General features: G+C 41.0%; 1 protein-coding gene across 2 annotated transcripts in view; it reads left to right on the top strand.

Annotated features, from left to right (window-relative positions):
* The window catches only part of piezo1 (piezo type mechanosensitive ion channel component 1 (Er blood group)), a 267,968-nt gene that overhangs the window by 234,934 nt on the left and 12,244 nt on the right, over window positions 1–20,790 (top strand). For both annotated transcript variants that reach the window (XM_030070245.1, XM_030070244.1), the window contains exons 42-48: window positions 32–179; window positions 495–647; window positions 3,246–3,307; window positions 3,859–4,017; window positions 4,390–4,537; window positions 8,554–8,742; window positions 11,963–12,055. In XM_030070245.1, coding sequence (XP_029926105.1) covers window positions 32–179; window positions 495–647; window positions 3,246–3,307; window positions 3,859–4,017; window positions 4,390–4,537; window positions 8,554–8,742; window positions 11,963–12,055 — 952 coding nt within the window. The remainder of the gene's footprint in view (window positions 1–31; window positions 180–494; window positions 648–3,245; window positions 3,308–3,858; window positions 4,018–4,389; window positions 4,538–8,553; window positions 8,743–11,962; window positions 12,056–20,790) is intronic.

The following is a 20,790-nucleotide window of genomic DNA, read 5'->3' as shown; positions in this document are numbered from 1 at the left end:
TTTGTCGCCTATTCTTCTATTTTCTCTCTAGGTTTCATAGTCTTTACAGACCACTTCAGTGTTTCTTTAGTGATATTCTTCATGCTGAGTATCGTGCCGCCACAGATGTCTATGCTCTCATGTTCCTGACTGATGTCATTGACTTCATCATCATTGTTTTTGGATTCTGGGCCTTTGGGGTAAAAGATGGATCCCTGGATGGAAGAGAACCTCTGCTCTCTTCTTGTTATCTATTGGCTCTGTTCTTATTTGGTCTGTGTACATTGTGATCTAGCTTAAAATGATGTGTACTGCCAAGTTCAGTAGTCTAGAATTCATATTTTGCACTGGAAAGAATACATTAAGGATACAAAAAGTTAGAAAGTCTGTGAAATATTTTAAAATAAAGTACAGTAATTACAGCACAAAAAAACATTAAATATAATTAAAATATGCAGAAGAAGAAATCTTAAATGAAAACATAAAATCTGTCTTCTCCTCTTACTCCTCCTTAGAAACACAGTGCAGCAGCTGATATAGCTTCCACCCTGTCAGAGGACCAGGTGCCGGAGGCCTTCCTAGTGATGCTGCTGATCCAGTTCAGCACCATGATCATCGACAGAGCCCTGTATCTTCGTAAGACAGTCCTGGGAAAACTCATCTTCCAGGTCAGAGTCATCTACAGATTAATCTATCAATTAGTCTAGGCCTGGCACCAGGATGAAACTATATTGGGGGCAGTTAAAATGGGGAGGGAGCAAACATATTGTGTAAACATCTCAAAAGATTATTATTAAGATTTTGTCCTTTTGTACGGTGACCTTGAGTGTCCTGAAAGGCGCCTTTAAATAAAATATATTATTATTATTATTATTATTATTATTATTATCCCACTTTGCCTACTTCTTCTTGCACTTCTCTGTTTGCCATTCTAGATAACCAAAGAACTTGTCTTCTATTCACAGTGGTTTAACAAATGAAAGCATTAGTTAACAAGCTACAGCTACAGCTTTCGACATTCATTCCAGCCTGGCTACAAGCACACACAGCTACATCAGCACACACATAGGCAAACAAACAGACTCACATGACCAGACACACATCATCTAGACTGCTGGCAGTGGCTATTACATGCTAGAAACACACATGTAATCCACACATGAATTTTACCAAACACTTCCATGACCTTCAAGCAACAGAAACTGACACCTTCTTTTTTTTTGTTATACTGCTGCTCTGTCCAGAAGGCAGACAGATAACGATTTAAATCCAGAGACAACTAATAAAGTTATGTAGGTCCACTGAAGGTACTCAGGGTTGATCGTGGCTGGCTTAAAAGGAGAATAAACGGCTGTCTCAATGTCAGTGTCAATACTGATTGGCGTTTTGGCCCAAACCACTGACAGAAATTAGATGCACCAAGTTCTTTTAATCACTGTCATGTAAAAAACACTGAATAGTGGACACATATACACTAATAATAAAGTAACTCAACTCTCTCAGCTGATTTTGCTTACCCAGGGCAAGGACATCTACATTAATTCCAGCACTTACAGCGCTGATAGCGGTAAATTTTGCCATTTTAGTTTTCATGGTGTAGGAATAATTGCAGTACTTTTTCCAGCTGGAAACTCTTAAGGTCTGCATGGTACTGTTGGCAGGTCACAGGAAGTTGTGTTGCTGCTAAACAAGCGATTTTGGTCATTAAACAGCTGACTGGGCTAGTTCAGTCCTACCCCAGTCGGCAAATGTGGGCTGGCTCCTCTGTCCCAAGGTCATTAGGAGCAGTTGGAGATGCAGGGGACTCTGGAACCATTCTGATCACTCCAGGCTGTGGGAGCTCAGCCTCGGCATCTTCTGTGGCTAGTGAAGCTGATTTTAGCTCATAAGGCTCAGTGGCAATATCATTGATGGATAGATAGATAGATAGATAGATAGATAGATAGATAGATAGATAGATAGACTTTATTGATCCCAACAAGGGAAATTCTGGTACAACAATTCTTGCTGCTGTGTTTGGCTAACCATGATCTGAACAATTTCTGAACTTCTTACCAGCTACGGCACTAAACAGCTAGTTAAATTAGCTTGGGTTTCAGCAGCTTTTTTATTGTGAGTCAGGAACGTGAAACCTAACCATCCTGTGACATTCACACTGCTAAAAACTGCTGTACATGGTTCTGAAACAACAGTTCAGGGCCCACTTGATTCTGGGCCAACATTTTGTTGTTGTTGTTGTTGTTGTTGTTGTTGTTGTTGTTTTCATGGGGACCAGAACACTTCAACTGAGGGGCCCTGAGGGGCAAAGCCCCCCTCACACACCCTCATGGTGCCAGGCCCAAATTTGTTCTATCTGGCTCTATTTTTGACCCCCTTTAAGTGAAATCAGGGGTGGGAGATTTACTATTGTCTGTTTGAACCCCTGTTCAAACAGACAAAAAGCTCAGACAGGACTTTAAATGAATGATGAAATGAATGATGAATGAAACAAACATAAAAGCCAATGAAGTCATTGTGGCATGTATGACATTGTCTACCCACAATGCTGTGTCCAATGTGCAGTTAGCCTATTAGACAAGTCATGCTGAGTTAAGATAAAAACCAAAGGAAAGTAGAAACATACTAAGTAAACAATAAAACATGGAACATAGGACCTGATAAACAAAGTGTACAATAAATACAGTAAAAATTTAAACAAGTTGTGCAGTAAATACAGTAAGTATATCAGTAGTAAAAGATGGATAAGAAACAACAGATTGCTGTAAGAAAGCTTTCTTGTAAAAGTAAATTTTGAGGAATGATTGAAAGCAAGATACAGAATTTGCTAACCTAAGTTCCTTCACATATACTGATAGAATACTGATATAATTTAATTTAAATACTGATATAATTTATATTATAATAAAATATAATACTGATATAATACTGAACAAATGCAGTTAGTGCACACAGCTGTCTGTGTTGGCTGGCTCATCTTCATCATCAGGACAAAACTAAAAATACTCCTAAACAGGGACAGAGGCATTTTTCTTTTATCATCATCCTGTAATGTTATTCTCCCTGCTTGGAGTCACTCATCAGACCTGACATGTTTACTGTTGTCTTACTCTCCACCTCGCGCACTGGGATAGGCCCCAGCCTACCACATGAATAAGAGTAAGAGGGTATAAAAATGGATAGATGTTTTCCATCTTGCTATCTATTGATCTGTCTCTCTGCATTTCTGCTAGCTAATTATAAATTATGTTCTTCCTTACTTATTTCAGTTTATTCTTGTGTTTGGGATTCACTTGTGGATGTTCTTCATTCTGCCTGCTGTCACTGAGAGGTGAATTTATTCATATTCAGTGTATTTTTGTATTATTAATATTTCACCAGTGAATCAAACCACAGCTGACCAATGAGCCTCATTTATCAATATGTGTTTAAATGTTTGCATGCTTTTCTCTGTGTATGTATATGAATTAAAAACCTACACCATATTTATTAGATGTTCAGAGCTATCTCAGTTCTTTTCCTGATTTTCTTTGATATTTCAACATTTTAGACAAAATCTGGTCAAATTACATATTTTTATAATTGAAAAAATTAAATACAATGTAATCTCAGATTGTTGTGACTTTCCCTCTTAAGTCTGGGTCCTTAAAAGTTTGATAAAACCCAGGTTTCATGGGTTAATGTCAGTACAAAAGACATGCAAGCTAAATGGTTTGTGTGTCGCTTGATAAGTGAGGCACAGTATGTTTGGCTAAGGTTTTGTACCAAAAATACATCATACTTGCATCAAACGAAAGTACCACATGTGTGAAAAAGATCAGTAACATGTTTTGTACTTTTGTGGAAATCTTGAATATTTTCTTGCTTTTCTCTATATAATAGGAAGTTCAATCAGAACTTTGTGGCTCAGCTCTGGTACTTTGTCAAGTGTATCTACTTTGGCCTGTCAGCCTACCAGATCCGCTGTGGATACCCAACCCGAATCCTCGGCAACTTCCTCACCAAGACATACAACCACCTCAACCTATTTCTCTTTCAAGGGTAAGGATAGATGGGGGGATGGGTGATAGATAGGGGGCAAACTGTGAACAGATTAACGATGTGAGTGTGCGTCTAAGCCAGAGTTCAGACTGGACACGGAAGCTTTGCAAAGCACTACATCCTTTCAGCACCCATGTGAACTGATGTTAAATAGGTTAACATGGTATTAAACCATGGTATTCAGTGCCGGCTCTACCTATGTTTGCGCTCTAGACAAAATTACTTGCGCCCTTCCATAGCCCCTCTGTTACTGAGTCTGGCCTCAGACAAAAATATTCTTTATTTAAGATAGACTGATATGTTTTATAAGATGTTTTTTTTTATCTGCATGTGCACATGTGTGCATTTGTATGTGTCTGTGTGTATATCTAGGTTTCGCTTGGTGCCATTTCTAGTCGAGCTGCGAGCAGTGATGGACTGGGTTTGGACAGATACTACTCTGTCTCTGTCCAACTGGATGTGTGTGGAGGACATTTATGCCAACATCTTCATTATCAAGTGCAGTCGTGAGACAGAAAAGGTACGAATCAAGCATCCTATTGAGGTAACACTTTACTTGAAGTGCACTGGTATGCAATAAATAAGATAAGAAGTCCACTGGAATACATCTTACAATGTAATCATCAGACAGTCATTTAAAAATGACATTCACTTTGATATCATATCAGTAATCATACAGTTGCCACATAAAGTTAGATGTTTAAATGTTTGAACTGTATTTAATTAGACAGTCTTTAAAAAGGTTGCATAACTTTAAAGATAAAAACTCAGTCCTTCAGTTTCTCAAAACAAACTCAGCTCACACCTGAAAGATATAAATAATGAACAACACAGTAAAACAAGACAATCGTCAATTATAAATCAATAACATTACACAATAATAAAACATACTAAATACATCCTTTGATCAGACATACCAAGACTTCAAAGGAAGAAGAAGATAGTATGGAACGGGTTTCCACTGTGTGTGTGTGTGTGCATTTCTCCAGAAATGCTTATAGTATTGCGAGATTGTGAAGTTTCAAAGACATTAAATACAGCACATTATATTGTGCAATCATAACGACCTGTGCAATTATCATCCAATTTCTATTCTGCCTACTCTTTCCAAGGTTATGGAAAGAGTAGTATAGAATAGATTGACTAGCTACCTAGACAAGCTAAACACCATTGTGCCATCCCAGTATGGTTTCAGGAAAAATAGCACTACCTTCATTGCAGTACTTGACCTAACTGAAAAGATCAATGATGCCATCGATAAAGGTGACTGTGGTATTGGTATTTTTTGGATTTATCTAAAGCATTTGACACTATCGATCTTGACATCCTAGTTGGTAAGTTGCATCACTATGGCATCAGAGGCCTAGGGCTTGATTGGTTTAGAAGTTACTTGTATGGGAGATACCAATGTGTTTATTTAAATAATTACAAATCGTTAAACAGACCCATCAAATATGGGGTTCCCCAGGGTTCCATTTTGGGGCCGCTTCTCTTTATCTTGTGTGTAAATGACATTGTTAATTCCTCACGTGTACTCCATAAAGTATTGTTTGCTGATGACACTAACTTGTTTTTGTCCCACAAGGAACTGAGTGAACTTGAACAAACCCTAAACAGTGAGCTTGAGAAAGTAGACACTTGGTTCAGATCTAACAAACTTTCACTTAATATCAGCAAAACAAACTACATTGTATTTTCTTCCAGCAAAAAACAAATTGATACTGAACATGTTCATCCCAAAATAAATGGACAGGATATTGTTAGAGTCAGCTCCACAAAATTCCTGGGGATCCTCATCAATGACTCTCTTAATTTCAAATATCATATTGATCATTTAAGACTTGTGGCAGGCGATCAAAAGTGTGACAGGCTACAAAAGCAGGAGCGCTCCCATCATGTGTGAGGCCACGTTACCAGACGAGCTAAACACATTTTATGCTCGCTTTGACCTCCTCAACAGAGAGTCAGCTGTAAAGTCTACTCCGCCTCCAGAGGACCGGCCACTGTCAGTATCCACAGTGGATGTGAGGAAAGTCCTGCTGAAAGTGAATATGAGTAAAGCTGCTGGGCCTGACAACATCCCTGGCCGTGTACTAAAAACATTTGCCAACCAGCTATTAGATGTCATTACCGACATTTTCAACATATCGCTGTCACAGGAGAGTGTTCCCACCTGCTTCAAGACAGACACCATCATCCCTGTGCCTAAAAAGTCTGCAGTGTCTGATCTAAATGACTACCACCCTGTGGCACTCACCCCCATCCTGATGAAGTGCTTTGAAAAACTTGTTCTCCAGCACATAAAGAACAACATCCCTGCCAGTCTGGACCCTCAGCAGTTTGCATTCAGAACCAACGGATCCACAGAGGATGCCATCTCCACTGCTCTCCACTCAGTCTTCACTCACCTGGAGAAAAGCAGCACCTACATCAGAATGCTGTTTGTTGATTTCAGCTCAGGTTTCAACACAATCTCCCCCATGAAGCTGATTGGAAAACTGAACACTCTGGGCATCAGTACCACCCTCTGCAACTGGATACTGGACTTCTTCACAAACAGACCCCAGTCAGTTCGGATTGGCAGTCTCTCCTCCAACACTCTAGTGCTCAACACCGGAGCCCCCCAGGGCTGTGTGCTCAGCCCCCTCCTGTTCACGCTTTACACCCACGACTGCAACCCCCGACATGGAGAGAACTCTATTGTGAAGTTCGCGGATGACACCACCATCATTTGCCGGATTTCCAACAATGAGTTTTCATATCGGGAGGAAATCAACCATCTTGCAGAATGGTGCACAGAAAACAACCTTCTGCCCAACGTCAGCAAAACCAAAGAGCTGATAGTTGATTTTCGAAAAAAAGAGGCAAAGACTCACAACCCTGTCTACATCAATGGAGCTGAGGTGGAGCAAGTGAGCAGTTTTAAGTTCCTGGGAATCAACATAACAGAGAACCTGACATGGACTTCACATATCTCTGCCCTGGTTAAAAAAGCCCAGAAACGGCTGTATTTCTTAAGGAAACTTAAGAAAGCAAAATTCCCACGCCAAGTTCTTGTCAGCTTCTACAAAGGAGCAATTGAAAGCATCCTGACTGGAAACATCACAAACTGGCATGGGATGTGCACGGCCCAGGACAGGAAGACTCTGCAACGAGTGATTAAAACTGCCCAAAACATCATTGGCACCCATCTACCAAGCATCAGTGATATTGGGGAGGTGAGGTGCCTGCGCAGAGTCAAAAGGATCCTAAAAGACAACAGCCACCCCAGCCACAGCCTGTTCACCCTGCTGCCGTCAGGCAAAAGATACAGAAGTATTCGCTGCCGTACCACCAGACTACAGAGCAGCTTCTTCCCTCAGGCTGTGAGACTACTAAATGCACCATCTGAACTCCTCCAGGCTTAATAATTCTATTTTCTACACAATCAATCAATTAATCAATCAAGAGGGAACCAAACTTTAATTTCATTATTCAACCTGTTGTATAATGACAAATAAACTTCCTTGTATCCTTGTATCCTTGTAATTGAAAAATTATCCAAATATGTTGGTTTGTTCTTTAAGTTGAGACATTTTCTCCCACTCCCTGCACTTCTTACCCTTTACAAAACCCTATTTGAGCCTCATATAAATTATTGTAATGTCATTTGGTGCAACACATTTCCAAGTTACCTAAAAAAGCTACAGATTCTCCAAAAGAAAGTCATACGCGCCCTATCGTGGTCTGAAATGAATTCTCCTTCCAGACCACTTTTCCATCGTTACAATCTCTTGCGGCTTGCTGAGTACAATTACCTCCAGAATGCTTCTGTGATATACCAGGTTGTTCATAAACTAAATCATAAATTATGTAATCTCATCCCAATCTGCCTTCCTCTGCACACCCATGACACCAGAGGAAAACAGCTTATCACTGGAAAAAAAATGAAGGCTAAAACGCACCAGCTTCAGTGTCGTGTGCAGAGGACCGCAGATTTGGAATGATCTTGATGCTACATTAAAAATGTCCCATCCTGTGTCCACCTTTAAGAAAAAATTAAAAAGCCAACTCCTGTCTACATATGACTGATTACATGCTTGCATGCTGAGAATGGTTTATAGATGAGTTGGTTGGTACTGATATTATTATTCTTTTTTTTCTCTCTCTCTCTTTTTGGGATTGCCTGTTGTGTGTCTGTCTGTACCTTATTGCAACCATGGATATTGGCCAGTATCCTGTTTGTCATTGCTGTGATTATGCAAAATTGGGCCCCCCTCCTAAAATCTTTAAATAGCTTCCTTGAGGTGACCCTTTCACACATCAGCCTGTTGTGTGTACTACTAATGCATCGTATCCATAATGCTGTTGAGATGGAAGAGGAGTATATGAGCATCTCTAGGTTTTTCTTTAGGATGTCAAATAAGTGAAGTGTTGCCTTGTTTTGTCATGGATGCTTGATGCCTGTCTGTGTGCTATGCAGCAAATGGTAAACACTTAAATAAAGCTTGTGTGTGGGAAAAAAAATCATTTAAAAATCATATTTGCTGTTTCCAGAAATACCCTCAGCCTAAAGGACAGAAGAAGAAGAAGATAGTGAAATATGGCATGGGTGGACTGATCATCTTTTTCCTGATTTGCATCATCTGGTTCCCTCTCCTTTTCATCTCATTGGTCAGATCAGTGGTGGGTGTTGTCAACCACCCAGTTGATGTTACAGTGACCATCAAGCTTGGAGGATATGAGGTAATCAGTATGCCAAACAGCATCTATTTTTAAGATGTTTTGGGTCATTTTTAAGTCTCTGTACCGACGACAGCCATGGCAGGACGTATTATTTTTTCAGGTTGTCAGTCCATCTGTCCATTCCTATGAATATTATATCTCAGGAAAAGCCTTGACGGAATTCAAATTTGGAACACAGGTCCACCTGGACTCAAGGATGACCTTAATCAAGCATTGCTATACTGGAATTTGTAAAAACAAAGAACTAATATACCTTGAGGTCCAGCTGCCAATAGGTAGAGATCTCTTTAACCTTTCTATCTCCCTTCATCTGCCTCTTGGTTCCTGTCTTTTTGTCCGTCCATTTATAATTGTCATTGTCTTGCTGCCATCCCTCTATCTGAATCACTTTAATCTCTGTCGGCTGCCCCGTCTCTCATTTTCACTTTCTTTGGCCTGTCTTCATTTTTTTTTTTTTTTTTTTTTTGCTTTTTCTCTTAAGATTCTGAGGCTCAGATTCAAGAAGTAAAAGGAATCACAGGATCAAATCAAGGCATTTGACTACATTGCAGGGGTGCATGGCTAATGCACCCCTGCAAATAAACTATTATTGTTTTGAATGGCAAGTTACTGATTATCTTTGACTTCTGGATTTTTGTCTGGTTTCACACACATTTGACACATTCAGTACTCCAACGTACCTCCAGGGGAACATGTACTCCGATTTGAGAACCACTGGTCTAGACCATTGAAAATAAATTTATTAATTTAATTTTGAGCTCCAAATCACTGTTTAATCACTGTAGGTCAAAGGGCTTTATAGGTCCAGTTTGTAGGAAAGAAAAACAAGATCACAACACCCTGGCCCTGACCTGAAACTGAACGAGAAAGAAAAACAAAAAACAAAGCTGATGAGAAGAAAAAGTAGGAATCTTTATTAGGGATAAATTCCAATGTAATTCTTAAATATAAAAACAAAAGGCAGTAGACAAACACTATTTAGAAATAGTGTTATGGACAGTTAAAATGTACAAGTTCCTAAATGTCCCCAGTTCAGTGTTGTTATTAACAGCCCACTCACACAGCCTTTTGGCAGTTGAGTCACCTCCCTTTAGCACTGAGAGGAAGCCCAGTAGCATTCATTAAGTGCAGTGAATTTCCCAGAGTAAATGGAAAGTGTCCCTCTGACCGGGCAACACAGCCTTCTCTCCCGGGAGGTGCAAAAGAACAGACTTTCATGACAGTTTTTAAATTTGGACTGTGCTGTAGCTTTTTCCAACGGGTGTTGGTTTGTTTTAACCCTTTAATGGCCAGCTCTACCGTTTGGTAGAGCACACTTTGAGTGTGATTAAATGATGGAAAATATCTTAGAAAGTTAGACCACCTCATTGAGCCATCTCTAACACTTGGTTTGCATATGTTATGCACAAAAATAATACTAGGTGGCGCTGTTTTTTTTAAGAGCATACCTTTTTAGTGAGCTTCCCGCCAAGACGCTAGAGTCTGCAAAATCACTCCTCACTTATGGGACATCTTTTGTCAACTTTTCAAAGGTAGGAATATTATTTTTGCCATATTATGGTTTCAGAGTGCCTACTGAACACAATTATGTAACTTGATGCAGAAAAAAAATTATAACAAGCTTATAATAATTTTTCAAAAACATGGTCTACCGAACGGTTGATTTGGCCTTTAAAGGTTCAAGTAGTAATAATGAGTGAATATGATTTAAATTGATTATTACTATAAAAAATACAGCTTTTTATACATCCACTGTTGTTTATGATACAATTAATGGTAAACATTACATATTCAGTGAAATTATCATCATACCAATGTGATTTGTGACACTTTTATAGACATTAGCTAGCTAGCTGGATGTCTACAGAGATTATATACAGAAATGGATAGAATGAAAATAAATACAGAAATGGATGACTACAGATATTATATACAGAAATGGATAAATTAATTAAAGGAAATTAATATAGCTAGAAATGAATGTGACACAAATACGGAAATGGTTACCGACATGAAAAATGTGTTTTTAGACCAGTTTTTAGAAGTTTTAAAGGCCTATTTTTTGTTGTCAGGCCACTTCAGTATGGTAGATCACAATCTCTTTTTAAATGTGTCAATAAATTGTCAATAAATAAACATTTCACATGACTTTGATTTTTTGTGAACTACATGCACTGTTACCCTTAAAGGCCAACTCAACCGTTTGGTAGAGGCTTGTAAAAATAAAACTATGTGGTCAATTTTTAAAATAAACATGTTTTTTTGTTATTTGTGTCCCAAATAACTAAAATATGCAAGGAAATAATTTTCTCATGTTTTGTTCTTGGTCCGGCCATTAAAGGGTACTGTTTCTGGGTATAAAATTAGACTTTGACTCTTTCTTATTGTTGGAGGTGTGACAGACTGCTCTCTTCCTTTCCAACAGCAATGGCTTAGCAGGTGAATATCAAGCAACAAACAAGAAAATATCCAGTTTTCTTCCTTACTATTTTCATCACCAGAGTCAAGTAGCCAGATGTTTTCAGCCATTTAAACCTCCAAAAAGTATTCTTTGAATATGGAAAGTGTAAAACTAACCACATAGTCCCATCAATCTTGAAATGATCAACTGTTTTTTTCCGAGTATTTTTTATGAGCATTATTTTGGCCAGAATTGGGGTGGCATCTGGCATGGCCAACCAGATTGTAGGGGCGGCACCGTGGCTCAAGGACTCATCACAGATTTTGTTGACCGGCCAGTCAGGCATCTCACACAGCATCTGATCAAAACTACCCCTGGGAACTGACAGCAGTTCCAGACCTCAGGAATCAACACCTAATTCAAAACTGTTGGTCTGGTTATTCAGGTGGACTGGATCCAGGCTAGCAAAATGTTTGATAACCTTTCTGAGGTTGGTAGTGTGTTGAATATTAAGTTGTCATGGATACTATGTGATTGTAAGTCAAGGATGGTTTCCTTTTCCTGTTCTCTCGTTCAGTAACTTGTTTTTCAAACATGGATTGTGAGGAAAGCCATGAGATAGAACAAGCAAAATTAGGTTTTTGATATGATTTAAGGATGTTAATATTAGCAGGTTTTAGAGGGAAATAGAACTCAGAAAATTTCAGTGTGTATACCAGAGACACGTTGTATTGCGCACTAATAGTATAATATCTGAAATGTGCATAATTCAATAGCCTGTTTTGTTGTGTGTGCTTGTTTGTGTGTGTGCATCTCCAGCCTCTATTCACGATGAGTGTTCAGCAACAGTCTATCCAGCCCTTCACAGAAACAGACTATGACAAACTCACCACACAGTTTGGAGACAATGCAGTAAGTACTGATTTCACTTTTGTCTAAGTCTGTCTGTATCCAGTGCTTTTGTTTTATTTATATATAAGGTGAAGTTCCACTGAGATTTGAAATCTTATGTTCAAGGGAGAACTATCCAAAACAACAGCAAGAGGCAAATTTATAGATGAGACAAAAACATCCCTCACATAAAGTATAAACATTAAAAGGAAAAGGAAAGGACAAATGAAGTACAGGACAGAAGGTAGGGAAGCGGGTAGGAGAGAAATGACATAGAGAGAGAATGAATGAATCGATGATTTTATTTACACAACAGCTTTCATACAGCAGTGATCAAAGTGCTTTACAGATGGAAAAAACAAAAGTGAATGCATACATTAAACCATAGAGATTAGTTTAGTTTAGTTTATTAGTTTATTTGACAGGGACTATGCACAACACAGTGGTGGAGCCAGGTTTAACCTTTACAAAAAAAAAGCACATCACATATTTTTTTTTACCTTTATTTAACCAGATAAGCTTGTTGAGATAAAGAATCTCTTTTACAAAAGCGACCTGGCCAAGAGGCAGCTGAATTACACAGTTACAATCATTCAGACAAAATCATACACACAGGTAGAAATCAGGTAAAATCAGATCAGATATCATGGTTTAAAAGCAGTGGCAGTCCCGTATGCTATCAAGTTCCTTATCCTTGAGGATTTTCACAAAACTGTCCAGTGGTATCAGTTCAGGCAATTTTAAGGCAGTCTGTGCCACCCAGTCTATATAAAACACTTTCATGCAAAATATACATAACACAATGTACTTCACCTTAGTAACAGAACAAAAACATTTGATTACTGGTCACTGATCACCTGCATAGCACTGGCTTATGCTTTTAACATGCATTTAACAAATTCAAATATTAAACAGTTATTTCTGGAGTATTTCTGTTATTTCTGTGATAGGCCACACCCACCACCACACTGCGTTTTTGCCAGTAGGTGTGAAAGATTAACCAGCTCTTTCTTGGTCCATGACCAAGCTTTCCACAAAGTTTTGCAATGTTATGTAAGGATAAGTTTACCTGTCTGTGATAGGCGATGCCCACTGTCATACTCCATTTCAGCCAATTGGCTTGAAAAGTTACTTAGTTCTTTCCTGGCCCATGACAACTCCCTTTACAGGAGGTAATAATTACTCACTGAACTATAATAATGAAGCTGGCATATGGGAGTCATATTGCATGATTCCTGTGAATGATTGGCTGTAGTAATTTCTTTGTTCCTCCAAAAGTTCTAAAATTGCAATAAAATAAAATTTCCATAAAATCTTGCAGTGTTATGTGAATCCATTTGAAAGTTAATGCATGTTGTGGTGATACACTACACCCACTATATCCCACCCCATTTTGGTCAGCTGGCATCATTAGCTCTTTTCTTACCCAATTTTCCACAAAATTTTGCCACTCAAGATTTTTCAAGATTCAAGATTTTTATTTGTCACATGCATGAATGTACAAGTACAGCAGCAGTGAAATGCAATGGCAACAACCCCAGCACTGTGCAAGTAAAATAGATAAAAATAAAAAAATAAAATAGAACTCATAATACATACACTCCTATATACAATCCTATATGCAATATACAGTTATTGACATTAAGTGTGTAATATAATAAATAGAAAGTAAGAAAGGGAAATAGAAAATGAATGAGGAATGGGAACATGAAAAGGCACTGCCGCACATCCGTTACTGAGCTGCCAAAACCCTGAAAGAACAACCCGCTCCGACGGAGGTTCAGGGTCAGCGTGAAACCATGAAACCAAGTACCGACGCCCGGTATGGGGATTCAGAAACTGTCAGACTTGATCCAGCCTCATGGAATCACCCTTTCCCCTCCAGTGTTGCTATCTACCAGTAGTGTAGTGTAACAGTTGCAGTCCGTTGCAGTTGTAGCCCGGGGGCTGTGAGTGTCAGACAGCAGGGGGTAGTAAGGTGCTGAGCTGTCTGATACTGCAGGTAGGTGATATGTGTTGATGTGATCTGTTATAAAGTGTTTTGTTATTGAGAGTTCAAGATCCGTGTGGCCTCGGGGAAGAAGCTCCTTCTCAGCCTCTCAGTCCTGGCTTTGATGGAGCAAAGCCGCTTGCCTGAAGGCAGCCACTCGAACAGTCTGTGGTTTGGGTGGTGAGTGCCTTTGATAATCCGACTTGCCCTGGACCTGCACTGCTGAGTGTAGATGTCCTGGAGGCAGGGCAGTGCTGTACGGGTGATACGTTCAGCACATCGGATCACTCTGTGCAGGGCCTTCCTGTCCTGGGAGCTGCAGCTGCCGTACCAGGTGGTGATGCTCCCAGAAAGCACAGACCCTACTGTGGCGGCGTAGAAGGTTTTCAGCAGCATGGTAGAGATCTTAAATTTTCCCAGCCGCCTGAGGTGGTACAACCGCTGCCTAGCCTTCTTCACCAGGGTGGTGTTGTGTGTAGTCCAAGTCAGGTCCTCAGAGATGTGAACCCCGAGGCACCTGTAGCTGCTCACTTTCTCCACCGGAGTCCCGCAGATCCTGAGCGGTGCATAGTGGATCCTCTGCTTCTCTCTCCTGAAATCGACCACCATCTCTTTGGTCTTGGCGACATTCAGGCCCAAGTTGCTGTCCTTACACCATGAAGATAGCAGTTCCACCTCCTCCAGGTAGGCCGTCTCGTTGTTGTTGGAGATCAGGCCTACCACCACTGTGTCATCCGCGAATTTCACAATTATGTTGGATTGGTGTGTTGCTGTGCAGTCATGGGTGTAAAGGGAGTAGAGCAAAGGGCTCAGTACACTGCCTTGAGGGGCACCAGTGTTGAGGGTACAGGAGCTGGAGGTGTGAGTTCCAACCTTCACCACCTGTAGTCTGACAGTCAGGAAGCTCTGAACCCAGGAGCAGAGTGAGGGACTCAGCCCCAGGTCCCTGAGCTTGGTGACAAGTCTGTGGGGAACTATGGTGTTGAATGCTGAACTGTAATCAATAAACAGCAGATGCACATAATTCCCCTTACCAGTGTCCAGGTGGGAGAGGGTGGAGTGGAGTACATGAGTGATGGCATTGTCACTACTCCTATTGGAGCGATAGGCAAACTGAAGGGGGTCCAGGGAGTCGGGCAGTGATGAACAGATGAAGTCTTTGATGAGTCTTTCAAAGCACTTCATCACCACAGAGGTCAGTGCTACAGGGCGGTAGTCATTTAGACCGGCTGGGTTGGTCTTTTTGGGCACAGGGATAATGGTGGACTTTTTTAGGCAAGTGGGGACGACAGAGTGGGTCAGGGACAGATTGAAAATGGATGTGAACACAGGAGCTAGCTGGTTAGCACAGGATTTTAGCAGACACCCGGGGATGCCATCTGGACTGGCTGCCTTCCTGCTGTTCACTCGTCTCACAGCTCTCCTTACGTCGTGCTCCGAGAGGGAGAGTGGGTGGATTTCCTCACCGGTCAGGTCACTTGCTTCGATTGTGCTAACCCCAGCGCTAGCGCTAGCACTGCCAGCCTCAAAGCGAGCGAAAAAGGTGTTAAGCTCTTCTGCTAGTGAGGAGTCCACAACACCTGTTCACTCGTCCTGTATAGTCTGTAATCGTCTGCAGTACTTGTCTGCTGTTGCAGTCGCACTGTTGTTCCTCTACCTTATCCCTGTATCGCCTCTTAGCTGCTTTCACCGCTTGTCTGAGCTTGTAGGCTGCCGCTTTGTACAGTGACATATCTCCGGTGATGAGCCACTTGTTGTAGGCAGCGGTTCATGCTTTCAGAGCTTCACGGATAGACTTATCCACCCATGGTTTCTGATTAGGAAAAACCTTCACAGTCACCATAGGAATAGTATCATCTAACAGCTTGGATATAAAGCACGTAGCCACTTCCATAAACTCGTTGACGTCATCCGAGCTCGCCTGAAGCATGTCCCAGTCTATGTCACTCAGCACGTCCTGTAGCGTGGCCTCTGATTGGGCGGACCAGCGTTTGACCTCTCGCGATACCAGGGGTTCCTGTCTTAGCCTTTGTTTATATTTTGGAATGAGGAAAATGGCGTCGTGGTCAGCCTTTCCAAAAGCCGGCAGGGATATGGCTTTGTATCTGTTCTTGAATGAAGTGTAACAGTGATCCAGAATGGGACATGTGACGTGCTGGAAAAAGTTGGGCATAACCTTTTTGAGGTTCGCCTTGTTGAAGCCACCAGCCACGATGAGGGCTGCGCCCGGGTGTTTGGCGTAGTGTTTGTTGATGGTATCATATAATGTGGTCCAGCACCTCCAGCATGAGCCATGTCTCCATGAAACAAAGGATGTTGCAGTCCCTCATGTCTCGTTGGAAGCGGACCTGGGCCCTGATGTCGTCCAACTTGTTGTCCATGGATTGGACGTTGGCAAGCAGAATACTGGGAAGAGGAGGATGGTGTGCTCACGCTCGTAGCCTGTTTTTGACCCCAGCACGTTTCCCTCGGTGTTTCTTCTTTCTGCTCCTCCTCGGAGGCCTGTTCCCCTGGTTACGCTCCGCATCCCATAGGATCTCCTTCGGCCAAGTGGAGCTCTCATCATGTGAAACTCCAGGAAAAGGGTAAGTAGTCCTGGTAGCAATGTTCAGTAGTGTGCTGTGGTCATAGGTTATTAAAGCAGAAGTAAGAGAGGTCAGAGAACTAAAGAAAGCTAAGAAAATAACAAACAAAAAGCACAATCTACGCGGAGCAGTCACGACGGCATCTGGACTCATCCACGCCATCTTGTCATTTGGCCTGTGCTGGCCCATGACTAACCTGGATTTTGTGCAAATCCAATCATAGCTTTTTGGGGTATCCTGGTAACAAAAATCTGCTTAAAATCCATTTAGGGGCTAATCAAACAACCAGTCACCTGAAACATCACAATCTCAGTCCAGCAGACTATGTCAGTTGAAAATACGCCCTTGCCAGCTCAAAACACACCCTCTCCAATACAAAACATGCCCATGTACATTAAAGAAGTAGAGCACAGTAGAAGATACATTGACACCAGTAGGTTAAAGGGGAAACTTCAGGCATAATGCATAATATCTGAAATACGCACTGTGTGCTGTCTTCAGTCACTGAAAGTAAGCCTTCATGATAAACTTATATTTCAAAAACGCTAGCCATCTCTGGTTCATTGGAAGAGTCCTGCACGGGTCCAATTTTCAAGATCCGCCCCGCCCCGACCCGGGGATGTACAAACCCGCACCCGAACCGCAAACCTGCGCATCAGCCCGATTAGTACCGATCCGACTCGTTGAAACACGACCCGCAGCCCAACCCGTAAACTGTATTTAAAGTAATCATTTGGGTCATATTGTCTGAATATTGAACAGCATATCGCCACAGTTAAGGTGTCAGTAAGTAAACAACGCACCTGAATGAAGCAGCTCTTCCAATAAAAGCCTGACTTCAGCTCCATCATCAACCCTCTGTGTTCTTCTCCCATACGACTGTAAAATCACTCGTTTGTTACGTTTAATGCTTTTAAACTTTTAATCTCTTAAAAGGAACTTTACATGTGTAATAGTAGACTTACTTTCTGTCCAGACATTCAGCAGTTACAAGCCATAACGTGTTTTAGAATCCATCGAGGAGAAAAGTAATCCATCAGGGAAACACTGTGTAATGTTTGAACGCTTCAGAAACATTAAAAGTGATAGTTGTATGTTTTATCCACTTATTTGTCAAATATCTAAATAACTATTAACTGTTTTGGAAGTGGCACTTGTTAAACGGTGGCAGCCATTTTGATTCTCTCGTCCAATCACAAATTGTGTGATTAGATGGTGAAACGCGTTTAAACAGCTGAATCAATGACCGTTGCAAAATAGTGGAAGCGATCCTCAGAAAGTTAAAGAAGATAGTTATCTGTAGTTTACCCAACTAAGTGAAAAGATTTGTTTTAGCTCAATTATAAAGCAACCCATTTTAACAATCATATACAATAACAATAATGCATAACTGAATGATTGCGTCATATAACTTTATTGAAGGCAGAATAGGCTACTGACAGAATATACTGGCAGAATACTGTTTTTTAACTGCCATTATGGACAGTAAAAGTCAAATTTTAAGTCCAGCTCAAAAATTAAAACAAAAGAGGTAAACAAAAAGAACATGTCTCTGTGTTCTTACAGCCAGGCTGGCTAATACCAAAATAAATCAGTACAAGTAAACCAGTACAGTGACATAACACATTAAATACTGTACATAAACTGAGGCGGATCTGGGTCATACCACACAACTGTGACTATTAGGCACCTGAAAAAAATAAACATCCCACCTTCTTTGTCTTGAAGTCGATGTATTTGGCCACTTCATCCTGGGTGCCGGAATCATCGCTGGAAGTAGAATCCTCGACATTGGATAATGCCTCCATCCTTGCTCGGGATTTCTTCTCAGGTGGTGGGACACAAGCAGTGACACGGTGTTCAGGCGATCCACGCTTGTCTTTTAAGTCTAGAGTGGTGTAATAGAGGGAGCAAGATTATGGCTATGCAACTTAAAATAAAACATGGAAATCCATAGTGATACATACATAATATATACAAATTAGGCTACCAGTATACACACATACATAAATACACTGGAAAAAACTATACTAAGCTTAGTATAGAGTTTGTATATAATATTGATGGATTTCAGGGTTTAGTTTTTAACATGTGTAGCAAAAATACTCTTTAAATTATGCATTTGATATATAAATTCTCTGATCATGTGATCCATCCTGTGACCCCTCTTGCATGTTAGGGTTACCATGTCTGGAGGTGCTAATAAGCACACTTTATAAATATTACAAATATATTTCCTAACAGGGACAGACTGGGACTAAAAAACAGCCCTGGACTTTGACTAAGCCCGGCCCAAAACAACAAATTTGTGAGTGTAGATAAAAACGTAGCAACCTAAAATAATATAACATGGGGGGGTGGGGGTTTACCACGGATCTTTTGTAGCACAGAGGAGATATGTTGGTCAAACACTTGGTATGTAGTGCTAGTGTATGTTTATGAGTTGTATAACATAATAAATTATCTTGGAGTAGATGTTTACCAGTAAGCTTGACTCCAATAATTTAACAATATGTTAAATTATTTGTCTTAAAAATGTAAAATACTTATCAAACAGACCTAACTATTCAGCTACCAATGAATGAGCAGTAGTATGCCTGTGATAACGCAGATTGAAAAATAAGCCGAAGTGATACCTCTTCTCTGAATAGACAAGATAAGCCAGTGTGCTGCTGTTAGCCAGTGAAAATAGAGCGGAGTGGCAACTCTTCGCTTTGTTATACAATCTATGTCGGTGCGCTGCTGTAGCTGGAGAGTTTCTCTGCCTTTTGGCTTAAATTCCACGTTAAAAATAGATTCCGTTTTATTTGGCTATTTCCGCGATTCCGTGATCGATAAGTCGACCCCCCCCCCCCCCCCCCCCCCCCCCCCCCCCCCCCCCCCCCCCCCCCCCACCACCCCCCCCCCCCCCCAAAAAAAAAAAAAAAAAAAAATTCATCGGATGTGCACGATTCACACAAGTCACCCAAATGGGCACGAAAAAAGCGAGTTACGCTTTACGGCATGCTGTTTGCATCCCTGCATTGAGATGCTTCGCTCTCTAACTGCCTAATTTTTTTCTCTCTTACCTTCTCAGCCCCACCATTTTCTTTCCTTTTTTTAGGATTAGCAACACGAGCGGTGTCCATGGTCTCTCTCTAGTCATCTCAACTTGCACACAGGCACACACTACCACGAGTATCTTTGACACGGCTGAGTGGCGAGTAAGCCTGCGCATCAAAGGGCCTACCGGCGCATTGCTGCCACCTATCGGTCTGGATATGGAACAACAGTAGATTACAAGCAAAAAGGGGAGGAAAAAAAAAAAGACTGGCCGGCCGCCGGTCAACTGGCAGCACCGGCCATTCTGGTATTCTCCAGAACGTCCAGATGGCCAGTCCGCCCTTGTTTCCTAATAATATTTTACTTATAAAATCTAAGATGACACAGACAAGCCACAAAACAAGTAAACTAATAGGTTAAGACAATAAGCCTATAACACAGTAACAGTATATATACTGTTATTTAAGAATAATAACTATTCCAATTTTGTGTTAACTTAATTTTTACCTTTAACAAGATGTCGCACTTCGTGGTGCACTGTTGCCACTTCATGTTCATCTGCAAGAAGTTTAAGACTTTTCAGCTTTGGATGCAGAAACATGCCCAGCTTGTGCAGGAGGTGGACCTCGTACTTGTCGAGCAGGATTTTGAGGCATTTTCCCTTCAGAGAGGAAAATGTTTGGTTATCAGTGGAGGATGGTTGCAGGTGGCGTTTCAGGCGGTCAAACCACACAGCAGTGAGGTGAAGGGATGGAGTTTTGGATGGCTCCAGTGCCTTGGTAGCCTCCTTGAACTTCTCAAGAAACATCACCATTGCATGCAGTGTTTCTTCAGGCAAGTCATTAAAACGACCCTCTTCCCCCCTTTCCAGCAGCAAGGAACAAACGTCCTCATATTGACAGCTGATCGACTTGAGCATAGTATGGATTGAATTCCAGCGTGTTTCCACTGATGCCTTAAGTGTTTTTTTCAGCGGCGTCTGGAGACTTGTCTGCTTAAAGTAGGTTACCAGTGACTTTGCTCCACTGATAAGTGCAGAAACCTCCTCTCCAAACACATCTTCCTCGCTTGGTTTCCCAATCGTAGTGTACAGTACGGTGTTTAGCACATGTGCAGCACAGCTTAGTCTTGTTACTGTG

This window comes from Myripristis murdjan, chromosome 15 (assembly GCF_902150065.1).
Source record: "Myripristis murdjan chromosome 15, fMyrMur1.1, whole genome shotgun sequence".
Lineage (NCBI taxonomy): Eukaryota > Metazoa > Chordata > Actinopteri > Holocentriformes > Holocentridae > Myripristis > Myripristis murdjan.
This window is presented reverse-complemented; position numbering and strand designations above follow the sequence as displayed.